Source organism: Exophiala viscosa, assembly GCF_022695815.1.
Source record: "Exophiala viscosa unplaced genomic scaffold EDD37scaffold_19, whole genome shotgun sequence".
In the NCBI taxonomy this organism is placed as follows: domain Eukaryota; kingdom Fungi; phylum Ascomycota; class Eurotiomycetes; order Chaetothyriales; family Herpotrichiellaceae; genus Exophiala; species Exophiala viscosa.
The window spans coordinates 103,847-127,846 of record NW_026944371.1 but is presented as its reverse complement, the minus strand read 5'-3'; the positions used below and the strand labels follow the sequence as shown (position 1 = coordinate 127,846).

Genomic DNA, 24,000 nt, shown 5'->3' with positions numbered 1-24,000 from the left:
CATTACTTCGCTGGAACTGTTCGACTCCTCCCTCCTTAATGATGCGCACATGACACCAATTCGAGTATGATATAAACATGATTTGTGATTGGATCGCCGAAGTGTAGCCTCACTAACTTAGCCATAGCCCTCATCATCCCCGCATGGGAAGAGGAAAGTTCGGCGAAAGAAATATGGGCGATTCTGGGGAGAGAAATGGAGATCTGGAGAAACTCCCTTTATCCTTCCTCTGCATAGCGCCACAGCACAACAACTCCCCGGCGCCCTTTCTGATGGCCCAGTAATACAAGATGGTCGGCAAGGGACGCCCCAGCGATATGAAGTGCGCTTTCTGTGATCGCTGCTTTACAAAGAGCGAGCACCTCAAACGCCACCAACGGCATCATACGGGAGAAAAGCCATTCAAGTGCTCATTTTGTGGAAGATCCTATGCAAGAAGCGATGTCCTTGCGCGGCACTTGCGAAACCACCATACAGGGGACGAAGCCAACTCAATTCGCTCAATGACACGAGGCAATCTCGTAACGTCCTCCCCAAACAAAACGAGCAACGGCGAAGGCGATGATCCTGACCGCGTATTCCCACATCTACCCGATGTTAATCTGACGATGGCGAACGAGACCCTGCCAACACAATCAACTGAGACGTCAACGATGACAACGGCACAATTTCCGTCTTTGACTCAGATGACCTCCGAGCAACCAGCAAGTTTCGACTTTCGTGATGTCGACTTCGATCTTCCGGCGGATTATGACTTCAATTTTCCGACACTTTATGAGGCATTGAATGTGTGGCTCACGCCAACAGCAATGACGGAAAACGACATTATTCTCTCGCCGTCGCCGACCCAAGCGAGATCCCTACCTTCCATGTGCACGTCAAACTCGCGATCATTGGAGCTTTCCAAGCGGGTACAAAAGGCATGGCCCCGAAGACGCGCCTCTGCAGTCGTACTAGCTATCCGGAACATGTGGCGCCGTGCTGCTCAACACCCTGCGTACAACCTCTTCTCCAGCAGTGGTACTAATGCCGAGACCATGCACAATTCTACCAAGACCTCGAGGTGGAATATGGATGACGAGTGCAGAGCCAGGCTCATGTCGGATTGTGATACCGTCCTTCTTCCGGCTGAAAAATACTCTGGTGGCTTTACAGCACCAGGATCACCCCATATCTCGGTGACACAGGAACAAGACGTGGAAGTGGAAGGGCTGTCGCCACAGTCACCAACGCTGACTTTTCCTTCAACTGAGACCCTGGATATGAGTCTTGGCCTCTTCTTCCGGCGCTTTCACCCAGTCCTTCCTTTTGTTCATCAAGCGACCTTTGACGCCAAAACCACACCGAGCTCCATGCTGCTCCCCATGTGCCTCATAGGCCTATCAATACTCAACCCTGGCGGCACTGATGACTTTATACGGCTGTACATTGGCAAATTACTACGGTTCTGCCGGTTAGACCTCACATATAAAGGTCTTGGCAAAGGCGGCGCTCAACAACTGGTCACGTCCCTTGCGTCTTCGCTATTAGTACTCTACCTGGGTCTTAGCTGCGAGCGACTAGTTGATGTCCATCAGGCACACATGCTTGCCATACAAACACTTTTCATTGCCGATCGTCATGGCATGTTCTCCGCCCATGTGGGAGAACCAATTACCGCGGCCATGTTCCAAAACATGGACCAAGAATGTTTCTGGAAAGCTTGGGCTCGTGTTGAATCTTTAAAGAGGCTTGTCGTCTGTCTGATTTCGATTGATTCAGCGTATACGAGGATGCTAGATCTAGCTGCCAACATTGGCCTAGACAGGGTCGAGGTGGTACTCCCATGTGATGCTGCGTTATTTGATGCGCCCACGGCCGCGGCGTTCTTCCGGAAGATCGAATCTGGTGCGTCTTCGACTGCGGCCCAGGTTGACATGTCTGCAGTCAGGTCGAGCGAGATCTTGGGGTTCGACCTCTCTGGTGTAAAGGTACTCCTTGATGTACTGGCACTGCGGGAAGCGGCAGCAAGACATAGGTTGCTGTTCAGCGGATCAACCCCCTTGAAACATATGTCCTCAGTTCCGGCATTGGCTTTCGCAGCAAATGACGCAGCGTGCGGTATAGCAGAGACTTTGGCATCCCTGACGACTTCAAGGTGCGCCTTGATCAAGCAAGATCCACCTGCTGCCCTCGCCTGGAACCATCTTTGTCTCATGCTTGCGGCAGACTTGGACAACATCCAGACTGCATGTGGCAGGACGGGGCTTGAGGCTTCACAAAAAGCCTTTGCTGATCTTGCAGCATGGGTTCAAACAGCCAGTGCACGAAGAGCTGTCCTGCATGCATCACAGATCTTCCACATACTTTCTCGCCACCGCATATCCGACCACAAGACGCTTCTGTACGAACAGATGCTGTCAAGCGCAGCCTTGGTCATGACAACCTATGTCCGTCTCTGTGTACAAACAACCGAATGGCACGCAGAAAGCATTGAGCTGCTGCAAAATGTTGACTGGGCAGCTGTTGGCCAGCTAGGTCTTTCTGGATCACAATCTGTTGATGGGGATATGTGGTCAATGTCCGATGATCAGTCTTGCAGATTCATTGGCGGAGGTGGGCTGTTCACGTTTGGTGGGGAGACATACTCTCTTGGTGCTGTGTCTGCACGGAAAATGGTGCTGAGTTATGCACAGCTCCTCGACGAGATTGCCCCACGCCACGATTCAGAGCACTCGCAGTTGCTTCGCACAATTGGAGACTTCCTCGATACAGGGGTGACCGCACAATCAGACTTTGACCCGGGAATGACGTGATGGACGCCAGAATTGTCACCTTTATCTCGACCCATCACGAGGCAGGCAATGCTTTTGACCTGACCCTCGACGACTTTGCTACCAAGCTTCATGCGCGGCTGAGCGTCTACTTCCACGCCAGTATCTCACATTGAAGCGAGGCGTACCAGGCGTCCTCGGTCTCGGCCCATCTCTTCACAGCGGATACCGTTTGCTGAATCTCATCCTCGGTGATGCCAGCGTCCAGCCAGCTCTGATGAAAGGTGTCTCCCGGCTGTAGCTGACCGATGCCACGCCAAGCTAGCCATATGCGAGCTTCCGGCCCCGAGAACACCCTGGTTCCTGCGCCGACCTGAACCTTGCCGCCGTCGCCCTCGAGCCCAATGCTACGGTACAATGCTGGCATCCTGCCCCCATGTTGTCTGCGTCGGGCGATTTTCCCCTGAGAAGTGCTCTCTGTTGATTTTGCACCCACAGCCGGCCGACGTCCAGGCCCCGAGGGTAGAAGTGCTGGTCCATCCCGTCGCGCGAAGCTAGGATGCCACCCGTCTTCAAAACCCTCCTCATCTCAGTCAGCGCACGCTCCGGCAGCTCCGGCGGCGGAATGTGACCGAACAGCTGTGAGCAGTACACGATGTCGGGTGTCTCGTCGGGAAAAGGCAGTCTCTCCAGGACGTTACCATGTTTGAAAATAACTACCCGGTCCCTTCCGTGGGCATCCGGGCTTCGACCGCCAGTGCTTTTGCCTTCTTCAAGACGTCCATGGAGATGTCAAGGCCTACTGTTCTGCCTTCGCTGGCGTACTCGGCGAGACCAATGGTGATGGGGCCTGGTCCACAGCCGACATCGAGGATATGGTCTGTCTTCTTGGTGCGCGGCAGAAGGAAAGCGGCATCCGTGTCGACCGTGCGTGACAGGTGTGTTGCAATGGTGCAGTCGGAGTAGCCTTGCGTGTAGTTGCTGGGTCTACTTTGTTGAGCCATGTTATGCATTAATGGCCGATGGTACCATAGTGCAAGGCCGATATTTGGGCGTGTAGCTACCTGTCTCGAGGGAGTCAATACCAATGTCAGAAAATGCTTGACGGTCTTAGGAGATAGTCCGGGGTACATGGCACTTGAGATGTGCCGCATATGCATAGCCCGGAGATAGTCGCCAATTGCCGATATTTCACAGCATGTACAGTACCTACCTGGTAGGTAGGTACTTGGAAACAAGAAGTCGGTGGCTATGGAAGAATACACAGGTACAACGTGTAGACGAGTGTTATGTACTGTGTATGGGCATACTCAAATACACGTCGCTTCATCATATATCGTACACCATGAACGCGAATGCTCTGGTAGTCTAACTACTCCAGGTTTGTCCAGACTGATGTGCTGCTTCTTTTGTCCCGGTTGAAATCACAACAATATTTTTAACGGCCGTGTAAGGCGACGAACCTACATCCTCTCTGGTCCAAAGCCACGTCCTCCATTGGCGTTGACGTTATAGGCGGGATGCCGATGGGTTGATATGCGCTTGTGCCATCTCTTTCTCTTACCATGGTAGAGCCCATTTACCGATTGATCTTGAGATTTCCTTCTCTCCCCGCATGGGCAATGAAACCTTGCGAGCCTCAACCTTGCGCGAAATGAATCAGTGCCACGTAGAGGTTTTCGTGAATGGTGACAGGCGTTCGATAGGTAGGATTTTGATCGAGGCAAAAACGTCGTAGCTGTGTCCCAAGTGGCGGCGCAGTTGCATTTGAGATCGTCCCACCACGAATGAGATTGGCAACCACACTCTTGAAAGCCAGCATCGTGGTCACAGGCAGATGCGTTCATGGTTTGGGATCAATTCGTATCCCCGCTCGTGTTCGTGATCAAGGATGGAGAATGCATGGAGGACGAGGGAGACTTTTGAGGAAGCCATGGCTGGGGGGCCGAGAAAGTAAACAATTCAATCACCTGCAGGGGGAGTGTTTACTACAGTAACGCATGCACAGGCTAACTTAAGTGGTGCGACCCCGTGTGACCTTCCTCATTCAATGCTCGTGTTCGAGCTGAAAAGTGACCAGGACATTTCAGCTTCTCCCTTCCATTTTCCAATTCAATCTGCGTGCATCGTCCAAGATCAACAGGAAGACTCGAAGGACCTCTCGTATCAATCACCACGTCGATGATACGAGGAGACCAGGTCGCTTGTCCTATCAGCTGACGCCATCTCTTGCGAGCACGCACTTTTCTCGCGCCGTCATGCATGCAGCACCTTACGCTGGGTTCACAACGTCGAGAGGTCCAGCGTTTCGATCACCGACCTCAATTCCCTTTCCTCCGCATCTGATCCCAGCTCAGGCAGCCAAGTCCATTAATTTGTGCCAGTGTCCGCACTTGTGCAACCACCTTGCTCAGAGGATGCCGAAATGGATGCTAGTGCTTCTCTGCAAACGGGCAATGATGCGTTACCAGCTCCTCCATTGCACCCTCACTAATGCTAATTGACCCCGTGATGCGCCTCTCAGAGACCATATCGAGTTTCATCAACCTGCCAACATTGCCTCGAACTGCTATAATTGAACTCCAAAAAGCAAGACATGCAGTATGCACCTGAATCTGTATCAGCCAGCCACAGCTGGGCATGCTCGTTTTGGTGGTGTGCTTTGCGGCGTCCAAATTCATTCCTTCAACCATGATCCTCTTTACAAGTCTGCTCTTCACCCAGTGTCTTACTGGCTTGGAATCTTTGCACAGCCAGATACAATTGCCCTCGCTTTCGCGCTGACCATTTACTGCTACTCAACCTGAACATAGGTGACCATGCGTCTCGTTGAGAGGTTCTGGACGACAGTCGTCTATCTGGTTACCTTTGGCTCCGTCTCTCCATACAATGATCAACAGACGCCGCTTGTGGCCTCTTCAGGCGGACGGCACCCCGAAAATGCCAAAGGTCCAATCTTCAAACCTCCTGGTGGCCGTCTTGATGGTCCTGGGTCCGATTTCCTTTGCGACTACCGGAACATGGTCGGATGGAGCCCTTGCTCCACTCCAGACAATCGAGAATGCTGGTTAAAGAATGACCACACTGGCCAGGAGTACAACATTCACACAGATTACGAAGACAGCAACCAGACCCCAGTGGGTGTACATCGTGCCTATTACATGAACATCACCGATGGTTGGATCAATGCCGATGGATTGAACTTTATGGAAGGCAAATTCTTCAATGGAACGTACCCTGGCCCTTGGATCCAAGCTTGCTGGGGTGATGTAAATCTCCCTTTAGCCCTTTCACGTCTCTGTCTGTCTGCTGACCACCACATGGAATGTTACAATCGTCGTCAAGAACCAGCTCAAGAAGAATGGCACTAGCGTTCATTGGCACGGCATTCGACAATGGCTGACTATGCATATGGACGGTGTTAATGGTGTCACTCAATGCCCCATCGCCCCTGGAGACACGTTCAACTATACTTGGAGGGCGATGCAGTATGGTGAGTGCTTCTCGGGAACACCGTGAATTTTAGCCTTGTTGTTGGTCAAAATTATCATCCTTGGGGGTGTTTGCACATGAAATGGCATGTTTGTGGTGGTTGCGTCCTCGTTCAAGGATCGTGCTCTTGTTGTCAAAGACATAGATGTCCATACCAGGTGCTGACATCCTACAGGAAGCTCGTGGTACCACAGCCACTATTCGGTACAGTATGCCGATGGCGCAGCTGGCCCTATTGTAAGTGAGGCTTGACCAACCCTTGTGGTGTTCGAGGTCCACTTGAAACTTACTCGACATGCTTTCAGACATTGCATGGTCCAAGTTCAGCATCCTATGATGAGCCAAAAATGCCGTTACTGCTGACTGATTGGGGTGAGTAGCTAATGCAGCTGTCCTTATCATCACGCCGACCGGGACCCCTGCTCCTTTCCGTGCCTTGAAAAGTCATTGGCTGACGTCCGAAACAGGGCATAACAGTGCCTTTGAGGCCATATGGACCAATAACCTGACAGACCCGAGTATTCTGCTCAATGGGCGCGGGAATGTGACTCGATACAACAACAAGGTGCACAATGAAACTGCCATTCCAACTCCATACACCATCACGTTCGATCCTTCAACCAAAGGCAGAGCCAAACGCTACCTGCTGCGTATTATCAACGTCTCGTTCGAATCAACCTTCGTCCTTTCGATTGACAATCACCTGCTACAAATCGTCGGCGCCGACTTTGTTCCAATACATCCCTACTTTAACACGTCTGTCCTTGTTGGCATTGGTCAGCGCTACCACGTTATCGTCACAGCAGACCCTTTTGCAAATCCTGGTAATCCGATACCCAAGGATGGCAACTATTGGATCCGTACCTGGCGTGCCAACTGCTTCTTCTTTCCCCAGGGTGATGACGGCTACGAAAGAGCAGGAATTCTGCGATATGATAATACCTCCAACGCTCTTCCAAGCACTCTCCCGTGGAGCTCGAATCCCTACGGAAATATCTCAACACGCTGCTCGGATGAGACTTACTCGAGTTTGAAGCCTATCGTACCTTGGACCATCGGACCGGCAGCAAATGCCCCTCCGGACCAAGTTGGGGAGAGCTTCGCGGTGCAATTGCAGAAATCTCCTAATATTTTCCCGCTCGCGCTCTTCTCTGTGGGCGCTGACGACTTCATCCCCCTACAGATCGACTACAGCAGCCCGACTTTTCTCAAACTAGGATATAAGGGGAAATGGGATGATCGTGCGGTCGTGATCCCAGAGAATTACACAGATACGGATTGGGTGAGCTTTCGAGCATGAACGGGGCATATCTGGCTTCGAGGCTAACCGCTCTACAGGTCTACATGGTCATCAAAGGCAGGAAGTTATATAGCAATTCGACTGGAGCACATCCGGTAGGTGATGGCCAAGGGGCAGAGCTCACTCCGTTTTGACATTGACTGGACAGATTCACCTTCATGGGCACGATTTTGCGATCTTGCAGCAGATTGAGAATGCAACATATCCCGACAGGCTTGACCTCAAACGAGACAATCCACCCCGCCGCGACGTCGTTTTCCTGCCTGATAGTGGCTACGTCGTGATTGCCTTCAAGACCGACAACCCCGGGACCTGGCTGCTGCATTGCCACATCGCTACGCATGCCTCTTTCGGACTGGGGTTGCAGATTCTGGAACGCCAGAAGGCTGCGACGGACATCTGGCCGTCTCTGGACCAGTCTGAGGCTCTTCGCACCGCTCAGGCTGGATGTGACCGCTGGAATCAATGGTGGGGAGATTGCAAGAACTGGTGGAATGCTACTGGGACCGATTCAAGTTGCGGATTGGGCAATGACGGGTTTTCGCCAGATTCGGGTATCTGAAGAAGTCGTCGGCACAGACTGGTCGACTCCGTCGGTCACCCCCAAAGCCGTTATCGACTGACGCTCTTTCAATTTCTTTGTCGTCTGCAAGCCACGTCTACTAATGTGATCAAGAGCCAGTCTTCACGAAAGATACACAGGACGATGGCGTTGTCATCGCCGCTTACCTGGACATTGGTAATATGGGTTTACCCAGATAGATCCTTCAACATGGCTCCATGAAATCGTTTCCTGTCAATCAACGTGCATGCTCTCCAAGCGCTTGATTTGTTCCTCTTCGCACGTCCTTATTCAGGGAAGCGGTCTCGGTTATATTGAGTTGGCTACGGTAGAAGAATTGACTCTCAACCAGGATGTGAGGAGGACGAGATTCTGTCAGGCTCGCAATGAGATGACAAGAAGTGGCAGACCTTGATGCATGGCATTGAGCTCATCTCTTTGCATATTGATGGCTGATTCATGCAGCAATGGTAAACAAGACTGAAGCCGAAGTGAACGATTCTAAGCTCAAAGTGAACGAAAAGAAAGGCCGGTAAATTGAAGTGAGGTGCTCTTTGATGTTCACTTTAAGACTCAGGCAGGGTGAACAATATCCTCCAAATCCTTCTCATCATTTTCTTCCTTGCTCGAAGCTGGCCTCACCTTCACTCACTCGAGAACAAAACCTCCCACCATTTTAGAGACACTTCAACACATTTTCAACCCACTTTAGCAGACTCTTATCATCCGCCATGGCGAGTGCGACTACGGAGGAAAAGCTGTCCTATGTGATGACAGTCCTGATGCACACTGATATGGGCAAACCAGATTACCGCGGCGTCGCTGAAGAGCTCGGCATCAACACCGCTGGGAACGCGTGAGAAACCATCCTTTGCACCAATGCATTCCCTGTAGCACTACACTGACCAGCATTTTTACTTTTAGTCAGAGGAGATTCCGGTCCATTGTCAAAAGCGCTGGGTTTGATCTCGTGAAAGATCGTATCGTGAGCGACTCTGGTAGCGGTAATGCAGCTTCAACCGGCGACACCCCGTCTCCAGCAAAGAAGAGTGGCGGAAAGGCGAGCGCAGGTGCTGAGGCGAAGAAGACACCCGCAAAGAAGACTACTGCAGTCCCAGCGACAAACAAGAAGAGAAAGATCGCGGCTTCGGCTGGAAATGCCGGCACGGATGAAGAGCAAGACGTAATCGAGAAGGTCAAGGAGGAACGCGAAACTACACCTGCGGCGGGCGAAAACAGTCTTGGTGACTAGGCAGCTCTGCGGTCCACACTCGAGGTGACTGACAGGCACGGAGAAGAGATGATCTTTGAGAGTTGCGCAAGAGCTGGGCTTGACAGGTGACGAATGATGCGCTGCGAGGTCGTTGAGCGACAACATCTAAGCTCTCAGCAACCAGGATATGTGAGCAGGCAAGAGCAGACGCGATGTCAATGTGAGCTTTGAGAATGGATTGGTAGACTCTGGAATAGACAATCACATTCCATTCATCGTCCTCATTATGGCACTGGCCGCATCATTCCATGGCAAGAGTCGGGGATCCTGGTTCGAGGTCGTATTGAACACATGGAAAGACATAAGAGCCAGGCCCTGGATCGCGCGATTGGTCTAGCGGTTGATGCGGTGAAAGATCGCATCAACACGGAGTAGGGGTGGTGGTGATGGTGATGGTGGTGGTGATTGATTTCCCCGCAAATGACACTCTCTGATTGGCGGAAAAGGAACATCGAGCATGAGGAATATGGGCCACGACGAACTCACACGAATGACATCCCATATACACAGAGACCCTGTCAGGCAGGCTTTGCATATTGGTAGGTGTCCAGGAGTTCTAAAGCCAGACCAAGACGCGGACACGAGCTCAGCTGAACAACTCAATGTTGTGTTACGAGCGAATGGACTGCCAATACGAGGCTCGTGGTCTCGCTTAAAATGCGCATACGAGGCCAAGGAGCGGCGCATACGAGCATAATCTGGAACAGAACTGCGCAGCGAAGCCGATCAGGCAAGGCAGATCTAGACGGAGGCGACATCAAGGTAGATAAGTCGAGTGAATCCCGTCTCCAGTTGTGGCACACTGGTGTCCCTCTCCTCTTCCATTCCTTCATGTGCACACAGACGCCACGAACTAAAACAGCACATCTCAATCCTGTCGTTGTACAAAGAGGCCGGGAATCTTGGCACCTTCACAACCCATCTCATCCGTGGGTGGTCACATATAAGACTCCAGCAACCACCGCTGCCCATGGCCGTTTGCCCAATAATCCGCCACTTCATTTTCACATGTACCAAACCGAAGACTTCCTCGTCACCTCAGGTGTAGCTCGATTCCAGATCGACGGTAAAGTGATCATGGCCGAGCAAGGAGACAAAGTTCACATTCCCGTGGGCGCATTTCATAAGTATGAAAATGCAAGTGGAGTTGGGGACGACTTGATTATTTCAATCCGTACAGATCCAGCGGACTTTGCAAGGGAAGAAAGCTTTTTCCGCAACTTCTCTGGATACATGGAGGATTGCAGAAAAGTCAACCAGCAGCCCAGCCCTTTCCAACTGTTCAGGCTTGTTTATGAGATCCAGGCTCCATTGGTATTGCCCGGAATGGGGAAGACGTCAACATTAGTGAGCAGGCAGGTATGCTGGCTCTTCAGGTTCGTCGCCAGGGTGGTCATTGGAGAGTGGCTACTAGGCTACAAGGGAACTTATCCAGAGTACTATCAGAGTGGCGAAGAGAAGGATAAGCCTATGTAAGTGGAGTAGTATGAATGCAAGAATTTGGACCATGGGGGAAAGTCTGCTAGGATATGACGTCGCTTCATTCTTGTCGTAGCAGCAAATGCGACCCGGTGCATGGGGAGAGACCAGGAGCTTCAGGAAGCGAGAGACCTATAGGAGAAAGCACGCTCGTAACAGATAAATCACCTAATAACGGCCAGCCTTGTGAGAGGAATATCTGGGATCTGCGTAGGACGACCCTCGGCCAGAAACGAAGGCGTATACGAGCAGGAGTATGTCTGTAGTACAGAGTAACCTGGTCTGGGGATCTGGACTCACTTTAAATGAGTTGCAGAAGCGTTGGGCTGCGTCCGACTCGTGGATAAGTTTTTGAGAACAGCAACGGCTTGATGGTGTAAGCCAGATGAGAGAAGGAGATTGCGTGGAGGCGAGAGCAGAGCGCGGAAACAAGCTGAACACTGAGTTGAGCAACATGCGCCGTGCGTGGTCGTCCCCTTGTCCGTTCTGTGGAGTTGATGTTGTCAAGCCGCTCTTGCGATCTTGAGCCATCCACCATCAAATATGCATGGAAGTTGCCCGATACCGAAAGCCACAGTCTGGTCACTCAAGCAGCAGTCGTTGGGCACTCGTAGCTAGCATTCTTTTTCGAAAAGCAATGAAATAGGTTGCAAGCTCGTGACCGGCTTGTGTCGACTTGAGGCTCTCAATTCGGGCAGAACAGTGCGAAACGCAGAACTCGCCTGCTATTGGAAATCGGCATTGTACGACCGGTAGCACGTGGGCGACGGTGGTAGACTTCGACATCGCAGGTAGATCTTTGACAGAGAGACGTTATAGGCCAACAACTGTCAAGTGACACCTCTTCGAAGACGAAAGATTCCAGCAGAAAGGCTCTGCACAGCAAAAGCACCTGTGTGACCGGCACGACTTTTGATTGAAGGAAGAAGGAAAGCCGCGATGGTGCATGCATGCATATGCAGAACAAAGGAATCAAAAAATGGGTTGCGAGGGCAGCGTTCATGTCCTAAGAATTGGGCGCAGGCTGTTGCATGGTGAGCATGATATACTGTACGGTAACTTACAGTTTACGCTCAAAAGTCTGGGCATACCACCACTTTTTTGATCCCAGCCGTATTATGCCACCACCATACTAATTAACATTGCCAACGCACATTAGGCTGTAGTTGGTTATTTTTAGTGCACTTTAATCGCCGTGTGATTCTCTATCGATTGGTATACAGAAAACTTAGTGGTTTGGCACTCCTAAAATCGTGTATACTATCCTTTTGCCTCTATCACTGTTGCAACCCTCTCTTCCATGCTCTTGTTAGGCCAGCACCTACCAAACCACCTAAACTCGCCCAGCCGCAGCAGGCTTAGCGCACACGATACATATAGGGAACATAGGTTCTACGGATACTCAAACCCTTAAGGCTATGATAATTCTCAAAGCCTTCCCTAAATAACGATCTAACGGAAGTAGTAATAGTACCAGCAACCCGTTCGAGCGGCACCCTAGGCCTAACCCCGACGAGGGAGGATCACTCCCTAAACGTATCCGGGTCACGCCCGTATAGGGACTCGCCCGATATTCCTAAAGACGAAACCGAGGCGGCGTTTAACGAACGTTACGAACGCGTTCGAGCGCTAGTTATTAAGTAGCGTAGGCGTTAGAATCGTTAGCTTAAGCTTAAGGTACTCGAACTCGAAGTCGTAGGCGAAGCGCTTACGAAACCGATCTATATCGAGGGCGTAGCGTATATTAGCGCGAAACGACGACGCTCTTTAATATCTTCGAATAAGGAACGCTTTATAAATCGTCTTAAGATAGTAAACTCTTCTTATTACTATAAAAAAAATATTTAAGAGCTTTAGACTTTTAATACTAAATAGTAAATAAGGAATAGAGTTAATAGACTCTTTACTCTCGAAAAGTAAGCGAAATATATCGAAAAAGTAACTATATATTTTAAGGATATTACGATTACTTCTTAGCTAAGATATACTAAACTTTATATTACTTAAGACGAATTTATAACTTTTTATTAAGAAGTTATACTTAATCTAGAGAACCGTATAATAAACTTACTATAAACGTTAGCGAATAAGAAGTAAAGCGACTTCTAATTAATATAATATCTTTTAAACGAAATCGAGATTCTTGAAAAGAATATATCGACTTTTACGAAAGATAAATAAAAGGCGTAGTTATTTCTTAACTATTTACGCTTCGATCTATATACGAAGATTCTACGCGAGTATAAGAAGATTAATAGCTATAAGTAAATTCTAGCTAAGACTTAGCGCTAAAAGAAGCTAAATCGCTAGAGAACTTAATAAGAGAAAGCTAAATAATTCGATAAGCTCTTCTTATCGAAGCGTAAATATAACGAACTCTCTTCGTATAGTAAAAGTATTAATTAACGCTATTTAAATACTAATACTATCGTCGAGACTTATTACTTCGAAAGAAAGAAATTTACGATAAATAAATTAATTATTTACTATAAGTATAGTAAATCTAAGTATAAAGTATTTAAATATTATAGTAAATCTAAAAAAGAGAGTAAAAGAAGCGATATAAATATAACTAATATATACTCTTATCGCGATAAGCTAAAAAACTAAATATTAATATTATAAGCGCTTCTATAGCGTTAAGTATCTCTATAATAAACGCGCGTAAGTTTAACTCTCTTATTATTTAAGCTAATCTCGTAATAACGTTTATAAATTAGCCCCTAAATATACTTATTAACTTTAGGGCTAAGAAGAACTTTATTTTATAATTCGTAATTATAGATAAAGAATTACTTCTTAGTAATTATACTATTCGAGTATATAGTATAAATAATTATATTTTACGAATATATAAACTATACTCTCTCGAAATAAGTATATAGAATATCTATAGTATATTTACTTCGCGTATAATAAACTTTATTATAATCGATATTTAAAAGTATAATATAATACTTAGATATCTATAGCTCGAGAAAGTAAATCTTAATATTAATTAAATAAATAGAGAGTAATATTATCGTACTATAAAGCTCTTAGTTATAGAGATAAACTTAAAGGAAATCCTTACTAAATTATATATTAGTATAATAGTCGCTATATTAAAGTCGCGACTTTAAAACGAATATAAAACGAAGTATTTATATATCGCGAAGATAGATATATTATAATTATTACTTAAATATAGCGACTTCGTTAAAGTCTTCTTCGAGAAGAAATCTAAGATCGTTTTATTAAGAAGCGTTAAAATAAGATATAGTATATCTATAGAGAAGAATAAGAGTATTCTATATAAATCTATTTACTCTATAAGTATATATAAGTAATAAATATTTCGTAAATATATTAAAAAAGCTCGAGTAAATAAATAAATCTAGAAAAGTTAGTTACTAATAAAAATACTAATACTTTTTATATTTAAAAAGAATAGAAAACTACGTCTTTATATTAATTACTAAATCTTAAATAAAGTTATTATTAAAAATCGAAGACTACTTCTACTTATTTCGAAAATTTTAAATCGACTATTACGAGTAAAGATATTTACTAAACTAAATCTTCGAGATATTTACTATAGAATATCTATAATTAAGAAAAACTACTAAAAGACTATATTTTATACTCGTTATAGTTACTATAAGTATATAGTTATACTCTTTAATCTTATAAATATACTTACTATATTCTAAGATTATATTAACGAAGTCTTAAGATAATTACTCGACGAAATTTATATTATATATATAAATAATATCTTAATTTATAGCGAGAACCTTAAAGAGTATATATAATATATATATTTAGTATTAATAAAGCTTTAAGAAAAATACTTATTCGTAAAGTTAAAAAAATATAAATTTCGAAAAAATTTTATAAACTTTTTAGGGTTTCGAATAAATATTATAAATATATTAATTAATTTCGATAAAATTTAAGTAATTTAAGAATAGTTTATATTAATAATATATCGAGATATTTAAATCTTTATTAAATTCACGAACTTTTATTATAAATTTATATATCTTTACTTTATCGTTACGATCTTAATTATTAATTTTCTTAAAGAAATAAAAAAAGAAAAGAAGATTAAACTTTTTCTATAGCCTAAGAATATAAAGTATATATTTTAATTTCTTAAGAATCTTTTTTTTAATATATCTTTACTAACTTACTTCGATTATAGGCTATAATTAAAGATTAAAGTTAATATATCGATAAAGATAATAAATAGAATTTATTTCTAACTCTATACGAATCTAAAATATACTAAAGATATATAAAAATCAATAGCGTTCTACTTTAAGAAGTTTTCTAAGAAATAAAGGAATTATTCTATCGCGAATTAAGAAATACTTATAATCGTAAAGATCTTTAAGTAGTAAAGATACTATCTTAAAGCTCTCGTTAAGAGTATACTTATACTCTTTAATTATAAAATACTATAGTTTTTTATAACTATAAAGAAATTAAATAAATAATAAGTATAATAAGTAAAATACTTAGTTATATTTAACTTTATTATTTAGTATTGTAAGAGAAAAGATAACTCTATAGACGTCTTATCGCGACGCTTAGATTTTATAATAATTATAAAGTTAAGAGGAAATTTATTACGTAAACTTATTTTAAAGCGTATAGAAAGCGTACTAAAAGAGCGAGAGAAGCTTCTAAAAAGTATATCGGCTATAGAAAGCGACGTTAGCTTTATAGCTATAATCGAAGCTTTAATATATAGCTAAGTTTAAAGACTTCCTAACCTAATTAAAAGCGAATACTATATAGTATTACTAAGAGAGAGAAGAGTATACGCTCTACTATTATTTATAATATATATAGAATACGAAACGAGTATATCGCCCCTTATAGAAAAGATATCTTTCGACTAAATACCTAAAGAGATAACTAAGTATATAAAGGCCTTATAAGCGAAAGTTAACTAATATAAAGCTCGTAAATAGAAAGTATTTAGTACTTTAAATATCGATCGATAATCGATTAATAATATATAGCTAATATACTATAAAGACACTATATATATATTTTAGAATCTTCTCGTTAAAGTAGAAATCTTACGAATAAATTATAATAATTTATAATAAGGTAAATACTTTAGTATATAAAGAATAAAGAAGATAATATATAAATTCTTTTAATAATAAATACTAACTAAAGATATCGAGAAATATTATAAATTCTACGATATATACTAAAGAATAAAAGCGCTATAATATAAATCTTATAGTCTATTAATATTATTAATATAATTAAATCGACCTTAGTAAGATATTATTATAAACTTTATCGTAAGGTTATCGCTATTAAAATATAGAGGAAGAGTATATAATACGATTCTAAACGTAGTCGATTAATACTCGAAGATAGTTCGTTATATATCTTATAGAATAGATATTAACGCCTCGAAGATAGTTAATTTATTAATCGATAAAATATTTATAAAATACGATATACTATACTCGATTGTAAGTAATAGGGGTACTATATTTATAGCTAAATATTAAGAAAGTATATATTATTATCTTACGATCCGAAAATATTTCTTAATCGCTTTTTATTTATAAATTAATAAATAAACGAAGAGAATAAACTAAACGTTAGAGATCTATTTACGATATTATATTAACTATAAGTAAAATAACTAAATTAGATTACTTATAAGCGCGAAGTTTATTTATAATAATACTATAAATACTTTAACTAAAAGAATATCTTTTAAGATAGTATATATCTTTATACTCTCGATATATATTAATATTATACTTTAAATAAAGAGTAGTTATAGCGAAATAATTTAATAAATAATATAGTATAGAGAGAAGTTTTAACGTTTAAGTAAAGAAATATAGGAGGCTACTTAAGAGAATATATTTAAATACTATAATAGTAAATATAAGAATAAGATCTTCTAAGAGAAATAAAGAGTTATATTATTTATAAAATATATTTATATACGATATATTTCCTTTAAGCTTAGCGACTATTTCGTAAAGCTTTTTAAAATACTATAAAAAGTTAATATAAATATTTATAAGCTAAAGTTACTAATAAAATATAGGCGCTTATATTATACTTTTTATATATTCTTATTAGAATCTTACTATCGACGCGAAGAATAAGAAATACTTAAACTACTAAATATTAATAGCGAAGATAAATATAAAGTAGAATAAATTCTAAGTATATATAAAATACGAATAGAAGAGAAGTAATTCTTAATACGATAAAAGAGGTTCTCGAAAGAAGATAATATTTAGAAACTACTAGAATATCTTATATATATATAAGAAGAGATCGAAAGATTTAAGATTAAAAGTAAAAGATAAAATAATACTTTTATATTAAATAATAAAGTTATTTCGCTTTAGAGACATTAGAAGAATATATTAAGAATATATTAAGAATATACTCGAAAAGTAATAATAAAAATTAATCTATCGTCTCTAGTAGTAAATTAAAATAGGCTCGCTATATAAATATTATAAATCCTAACTATATAAGACCTAAGAGAAAAAGAACGAAAATATATTAGTCGAAAGAGTAGAATATATTATAAGCGGGCTAAAAGTATAGTTTACTTTAATATACTAAATTTAAAATTATTTAGTATACTAAAGTTAAAACTATTTAGCTTTAATATATTATTCGATTAATCTCAAGAAGAGAGTCGAATAGTAGTGTTATGAATCGCTCCACTAGGGTGTCACGAGACAAGGGGTTCCTAAGTAGGGGGAAGTATCAAGGTATAGCGATAAGAGAGTATATCGAGTATCTTAAGCGAGACTAATTAATACTTAAACGTATAGGTATAATCGTTAACGAAGTTGACTATAAAGGAAAGCTATATAATATCTATCGTATATATATCTCTAGTGGCTCCCTAGTGATCTCTATGGCTCTAGTGGCTCTATACGGAGCGCTAGGAGCCACGGGATCTAGTAGAGCTACGGAGGTTACGTAATGATGTCTCACGTACCCTTAATCTTTCCTTTATGGTCTAGCTATCGTTATAGCTTGGCTATAGCTATGTATAAGGCCTGGTTCGTAATACTTTCCCCTCTCTTCTTTTATGCGTTGTCCTTAACGTACATATAAGGTAAGGTTCCTTTTCCGTTGCTTAATACCCTCTTCCTTTTCCGTTCTTATGGCTAACTATGTCCGCTAGTCGCGTATCTAAATATTCCTACCGTCTTTCCTCTACTCAACGCCGGAAACTTGCCGCTAAGCGATCTAAGCTCTTGGGTCGTGAACTATTTGGGATGGGTAGATATTCGAATTGTGTCTAGTCGGATTCGCTATATTGGATATTAGATAGGTAGTCTATATATAATATATATCGCTTGAAAAATAAGAGAGTAAGTAATTATAACGGTTGTTTCTCTATATTGGAATTCGATTCGCTATAGGCGCAGCGTGAAAAGATAATATAGAATATTAAGAAGAAGAATAGAGAAGTACGGCGGCTTTTGAATATACTTCGTTAAGCCGCTAAGGCCCTTAGCTAGGCCTCGGCTACCGTTTCCCGAGTATACTAGTAGAAGGATTACCTATAGAAGAGCGTTAAGCGTCTACGCGATATCCAACACTAGATATTATCCCGCGAAATAAGTACTTTAGATACTATTGACGAAGTATCCTTAGACGAGTCTTTAGCTTAGTTCGCCTTTGCTTTAGATTCTACTTTTATCCCCTCTCTATAGTAGATAGTTAACTTTTCCGGTAGTACTATTATACTAGAGTCTATAGGAGGTATTCGATAGATTCCTAAGTATTCTCTAAATCTTTATAGCCTAACTATTTAATTAGGTAGTGTAGTTTATTATTAATAAGTTAGTAGTCTAGTATTCTTTCTATATTATATAGCGATTACTATATTTCTTCGTATATTAATACTAATCTTAGTTTAGCGTTAGGCGGTGCCTTTTTAAGGAGTAATTTATAGAATACTAGGTAGATATTCATTCCCCTTGGTAAATCTAATTTAAATATTACTAGCCTCTATTTCCTATTGATTCGATATAGTCTAATCTTAGTATGATCTAATTTATCGCTTAGTCGCTATGTTTTAATGTTTTTTCGTAGTATATAGACTATCTCCCCCTCTTAGAAGTCTAGTCCCTTAGATCTTTTCTTATTTACTTGAATTGTTATTTTCTTTAATATTTTTTCTAGTTCTTCTTATAGCATTTTGTATAGTTATTATAGTTTATCGACTAACGTTTTCGCTCTTTCTACTATTAGTTTTATACCTCTTGAGTTTCTAGAGATATCCGGGTATTTTCCGTAGTTCGCGTAAAACGGTGATATTCTCGTAACTAATGTACTATTATTAAACGCGAATTATATAATTAGTAGTAATTGAACCTAATCGTTTTGCTAAAAATTTATATAATATCGTAAGTATTGTTCTAGGGTTTAGTTAGTTCTTTCTATTTATCTATCTATTTATAGATAATATACTATTGATATTTTCTAATGTATTCTAAGTAGATCTATAAGTAATTACTAAAATTATAATATAAATAGTTTATCTCGGTCTAAGCGTATTTCTTTTAGTATTCTATATTACGCGATAATTATTTTATATAGTAGATATACTAAATCTTTCGCTATCGATACTTCTTTATATAGTATAAAGTACGTATACTTCGTTAGGATATCGTTTATCATTAGTATACTATTAAAGTCTACGCCCGTAAGGGGCTCTATAGATTTTAGTAGCTTTATAATAAAATCTAGTATGATTATTAACTATATCTCCTTTAGTATTTATTATATTTAAAGTAGGCCGTAAGGTTTATATCGTGCGTATTTCGCTTTATAATATATATCGTAGTTCTTAACGTATTTTATTACGTCTCTTCGTATTCCCTTCTAGGTAAAGTCTCTCGTAACGAGTTTAATAGTTTTTTTAATTCCTAGGTATTCTACTATCCTATTATTATGTCTACTTTAAATAACTTCTTTCTTTTGTTCTATCGTTAATTCGATATCTATAGCTACTAGTATTTCTATTTAAGGCGTTATATATATTAAGGCTCTATCTCGTTCCTTGAGTATAGCTATAGGTTTTAGTTGGATATCCTTTATATAATCTAGCCGGCGGCTAAGTACGTCTACTATAGCGTTCTCTTTTCCTCGGATATAATATATTCTAAAATCGAATAGTGCAAGTGTCTTAGCCTACCGAACTTATCGTCTATTAAGTTGTTTTATCGTTATCCAATAGAGTAAGTTTTTATAGTTAGTATAGACCTAAGTAGGGTACTTCGTACCTTCTAAATATACTCTTTATTCCTTGAATGCTTTAATAATAGTAAGTAGTTCCTTATCGTGTATATTATAGTTAAGTTCTAGTCTAGTTATTTTTCTCGAGTAATATATAATAGTATAGTGTTTTCCGTCGGTACTCTTTTGCGTAAGGCGAGCGCCGATAGCTCTATCTAATATATTCGTTTCTATATTAGTTTCGTACTCTAGATTGAATATCGCGAGTATAGGGGCGCTAGTAATAGCTTCTTTAAGTTTCTCGAATACTTCTTTATATTTTAGTTCGAATAGAAACTTCGTTTCCTTCTTTATAAGGTTCGTTAGTAGTATAGCGACCCTTGAAAATCCTTCGATAAATTTTCGGTTATAGTTAATAAGTCTAATAAAGGCTTATATTTCTATAATATTGATTAGTTATAGCTATTTCTAAATAGACTTAATTCTTTTCGGATCGACCTCGATACTCTTATTCGAGATAATATATTCTAGAAAGCGTATACGATATTTATAGAACTCGTACTTACTAAATTTCATAGGTAGGTCTTTCTATCTAAGTCGTTCTAGGACCTTCCGAATATACTATATATATTCTTTAAGTATAGTTAAGAATATAAGTATATCGTCGAGATATACTATTATAAAATCGTCGAGATATTCTCTTAGCGTATCGTTAATCAATTCTTGAAAAGTAGCCGATATATTAGTTAATCTAAAGGGCATAACTAAGTACTCGTATAATCCGAAGCGGGTTTTGAAGGCTATCTTCTATTCTTCGCCTTTCTTTATCCGTACTCGATAGTAGGCGTCTCGTACGTCGATCGCGGTGAAGTATTTAGTACCTAATAATCTATTCTATAGTTCGTCGATACGTAGTAACGAATATCGATTCTTTTTGATAATCGCATTAAGTAGTCGATAGTCAATATATACTCGAAGTCCTCTATCTTTTTTCGAGGCAAATAGTACTTCGTGTACTATAGAAGACTTGAATAGTCGAATAAAGCCTTTCTTCTCGTATTTTTCGATATAGTCTTTAAGAAAGTCTTCTTCTTTCTTAGAGAGTTACCGAAGCTACTCGTTATACTTCGATACTTTTCTATCTTCGAGAGGTATTTCGTAGTCCTATAGTTTATACTCTAATAGTACGACTAAGTCTTCTCTTTCTTTAAAGAGGTCTACGAAGTCTCTATATTTTTCCGGGATTTCCTCTATTATATTAGCGAGAATCTTCTAGTTTAGTCTTACCTATATTACCTTAATAGGTAACCTTGAGAATAATCGGTCCTCTTTCCTATTTCCGTAACTACGGTGGGGAAACGTAAGAGTTCGTTCTTATTAGTCTATTACTAGTCCTTATTTCTAAAGCTATTTTATTTCTAGTATAATATCGTATTTAATTAGTATAATATCGAGATTAATTTATTCGGTATAACCCTCGATTTCGAGTCGGACGTCTCGAATTTCTCTACGAATCTACTCTTCGCCGTACTCAACGGGTATTCTATCTACTATATTTAGTAGATAGGGTTTCGTTTTTTATCGATATTGTTTTTATAATCGTTCTGTAAGCTATAGTGATACGTAGTTCTAATTTACTCCGCAATCTATTATTACCTATACTTCCTTATCGGCTAGTATAGCGCCGAAGACTAATGGTATTGAATACTAAGGGTAAGAGGTAGCGAATAGATCCTAAGGCTTTTCTAGGAGGGAGCTTTATCTCGTTAAGCTTCCTCCTCGTCGTTTTTTGTTATATCGTGTATTGTAGGGTCGTCTCTTTTATAGACGATTCTAGCGACCTCGATTAGTAGCTTGATTTCGATCTTTTTATTATTGTCTTCTCGGTATATATATATCTTTAGCGCTTATATATAACTAGTATCTTAGTATAGCTATAGAATAATAATTCTAGCGTATTCTTTTAGTTATACTTCTAGATCGAATATCGTATATAAGTATTATCGTTCCTAGGGATAATTTTCCCTTTAGTATATAGAAGTTCTCTAATACTACGTAACGATAACTTATAACCGTCGTGTAGCTTTAGTAACCATAAATTTAATTGGATTAGTATCTTGCTAGGTTTCTTCTATTACCCTTAGTTCCTGTAATAGTTCGTCGTCGTTGTTCTCGTTTAAGAAGATATCCGCCGTTATAAAGTAGTGCGTACCTACTTCTTTTACTTAGTATATATACGTATTTTCTTTGTCTTCGTATAGTTAATTTCGATATTTCGGGATTCCGATCAATCTATATTCCGGTTGTATTTTAGTTTTTGAACTAAATTTCTGAATAGTTCTTCCTTGCTACTCGTCTTCTTCCTAGAAGTAAGTCTTGATAATTACTCTATAGTCGCTAGTTTCTTGAACGTAGTATCTAACGGCTATTTCCTCGATTAGGTCTTCTCGGGTAAGGGTATTTTCTTCCTTAAAGGGAAATATAAACTAGTGACTATCGGTTACTTAGTAATAGTATACTAGACTTCTTATATCGTAGTCGTAGTATCTCTATAAGATAACGTACTTATCTTCTTCTTATGGCTTCTCTTCTAGGTTATGGAGGAGATACTTCTATACGTATTAGTCTTAGTATTAGTACGATTCTTTTGCTTAGTACTTCGTTCGTATAACTACTATCGTTCCTTCTTGTCTTAGGACGTTCTCTACTTCTCGTAGGTTAGTCTTGTCTAAGAGTGCTTCCTTATATTCGCTGTCTATATCGGTATCGTCTAATAGGGCGAATGGAAAGTCGTATCGATCTTCTCTCACTACGTCGTATATATAGGTTCGTTATTGATCGTATCTTATTGCAATATAGCGTATTAATAGAACTAGTTCTTCTTTTCCTTTAGGGTTAGTATATAGACTAAACTTTCGATAAGTTCCTCTATATAGGTTTAGTTCTAGTTCCGTATAATACCTATTATAAGGTACTTCGGACTAGTACGGTATTGAGATAACTATAATGTAGTTACCTTATATAATTACCCTATACTTTTCCTAATAAGGAATATCTTTCTATTCTATAACTATAAGCGTATCTTATCGAGCTTTTCTAAATTTATTCGTCTTTACTTTAGTTTTCTTTTCGTAAGGGAACTATCCTAACTATTCCTTAAAGGGTCGATAAATAGTGTAAAGGCCGTTAAAATAGAAGGCCTATAACTTTACTTCGTATTTATCGATTATCTCGTATTTATTAGCTTCTTCGTTATCTATACTTCCTAAATAATAGGTCCCTACGATCGTAGTAATCTCTTCACTATGTTTAACTTATGGTGGTGGGAGCGCTTCTTCTCCCTAAGTCTTTTTCGACTCCTTCTATACTTTCTCGGCGCTACTAGCTTTCTAAGTACGTTCATTATTTTGTACCTTACGTCCGAGTTCTTCTTTTATTGGAGTATCGGCCTTTATTTCTCTAATATCGGCTATATCGTTCATTATATATAGTCCTTATAGGCGAGTATCGTATTCCTACGCCCTATGTCCGGATTTTCTATAACTATAGTATAGATTTTCTTTCTTACGTCTCTCTCGCTCCCTAGGTAATAGGCCTTAGCGTTGGAACCTACCTTTTAGTCGTGAGGACTAGCTATATTCCATATTGTCCAAGTCTATTGGATCTCTATAGGATTGGTAACGATTCTTCTTCTAATAGAACGTCCCACTAGTTCTTCCTTGGAACCCTTTTCTTTCTATCGCTCGTTTATAGAGCTAATTATCGATCTCAATGGATCTAGCGACTAGTTTCTTATATTCGTCTAGTCGTTCGATCCCCATTTTATCTTTAACCGAATCCTTCAACCTTGAGTAATAGGCTAATGCAAAGGCATTCGATTCCCAATCGAGTTTAG

General features: G+C 40.5%; 5 protein-coding genes across 5 annotated transcripts; 4 read left to right on the top strand and 1 right to left on the bottom strand.

The window, feature by feature from the left end:
- Window positions 1-222: 222 nt before the first annotated feature.
- On the top strand, window positions 223-2,848 carry EDD37DRAFT_217809 (uncharacterized protein). Its single transcript, XM_062810373.1, has one exon. The coding sequence runs from the start codon at window positions 291-293 to the stop codon at window positions 2,793-2,795; it is 2,505 nt and encodes an 834-aa protein (XP_062665182.1). The 5' UTR covers window positions 223-290; the 3' UTR covers window positions 2,796-2,848.
- A 53-nt stretch (window positions 2,849-2,901) lies between these two features.
- Window positions 2,902-3,757, bottom strand: EDD37DRAFT_660403 (S-adenosyl-L-methionine-dependent methyltransferase; the record flags this gene model as incomplete). The annotated part of the gene is made up of 3 exons (XM_062819105.1): window positions 2,902-3,181; window positions 3,250-3,438; window positions 3,474-3,757. The coding sequence occupies 3 exons, from the start codon at window positions 3,755-3,757 to the stop codon at window positions 2,902-2,904; spliced, it is 753 nt and encodes a 250-aa protein (XP_062665181.1).
- Window positions 3,758-5,572: 1,815 nt separating this feature from the next.
- Window positions 5,573-8,107, top strand: EDD37DRAFT_571417 (multicopper oxidase-domain-containing protein; the record flags this gene model as incomplete). Its single annotated transcript, XM_062814333.1, is given in 7 exon segments — window positions 5,573-6,022; window positions 6,039-6,250; window positions 6,425-6,486; window positions 6,573-6,617; window positions 6,713-7,527; window positions 7,584-7,640; window positions 7,694-8,107. The coding sequence occupies 7 exon segments, from the start codon at window positions 5,573-5,575 to the stop codon at window positions 8,105-8,107; spliced, it is 2,055 nt and encodes a 684-aa protein (XP_062665180.1).
- A 604-nt stretch (window positions 8,108-8,711) lies between these two features.
- On the top strand, window positions 8,712-9,545 carry EDD37DRAFT_217748 (uncharacterized protein). Its single transcript, XM_062810372.1, has 2 exons — window positions 8,712-8,963; window positions 9,032-9,545. The coding sequence occupies exons 1-2, from the start codon at window positions 8,839-8,841 to the stop codon at window positions 9,357-9,359; spliced, it is 453 nt and encodes a 150-aa protein (XP_062665179.1). The 5' UTR covers window positions 8,712-8,838; the 3' UTR covers window positions 9,360-9,545.
- A 666-nt stretch (window positions 9,546-10,211) lies between these two features.
- Window positions 10,212-10,856, top strand: EDD37DRAFT_571525 (uncharacterized protein; the record flags this gene model as incomplete). Its single annotated transcript, XM_062814339.1, has 1 exon — window positions 10,212-10,856. One exon carries the CDS (start codon window positions 10,212-10,214, stop codon window positions 10,854-10,856), a length of 645 nt encoding a protein of 214 aa, XP_062665178.1.
- Window positions 10,857-24,000: the final 13,144 nt, after the last annotated feature.

What these genes read in the sequence shown, in the direction of transcription:
- EDD37DRAFT_217809 (XM_062810373.1), top strand. Translation starts at nt 291, where the DNA reads ATGGTCGGCAAGGGACGCCCCAGCGATATGAAGTGCGCTTTCTGTGAT.
- EDD37DRAFT_217748 (XM_062810372.1), top strand. Translation starts at nt 8,839, where the DNA reads ATGGCGAGTGCGACTACGGAGGAAAAGCTGTCCTATGTGATGACAGTC. An exon ending in ATCAACACCGCTGGGAACGC is followed by an intron (nt 8,964 to 9,031) that starts GTGAGAAACCAT and finishes TTTTACTTTTAG; the next exon opens with TCAGAGGAGATTCCGGTCCA.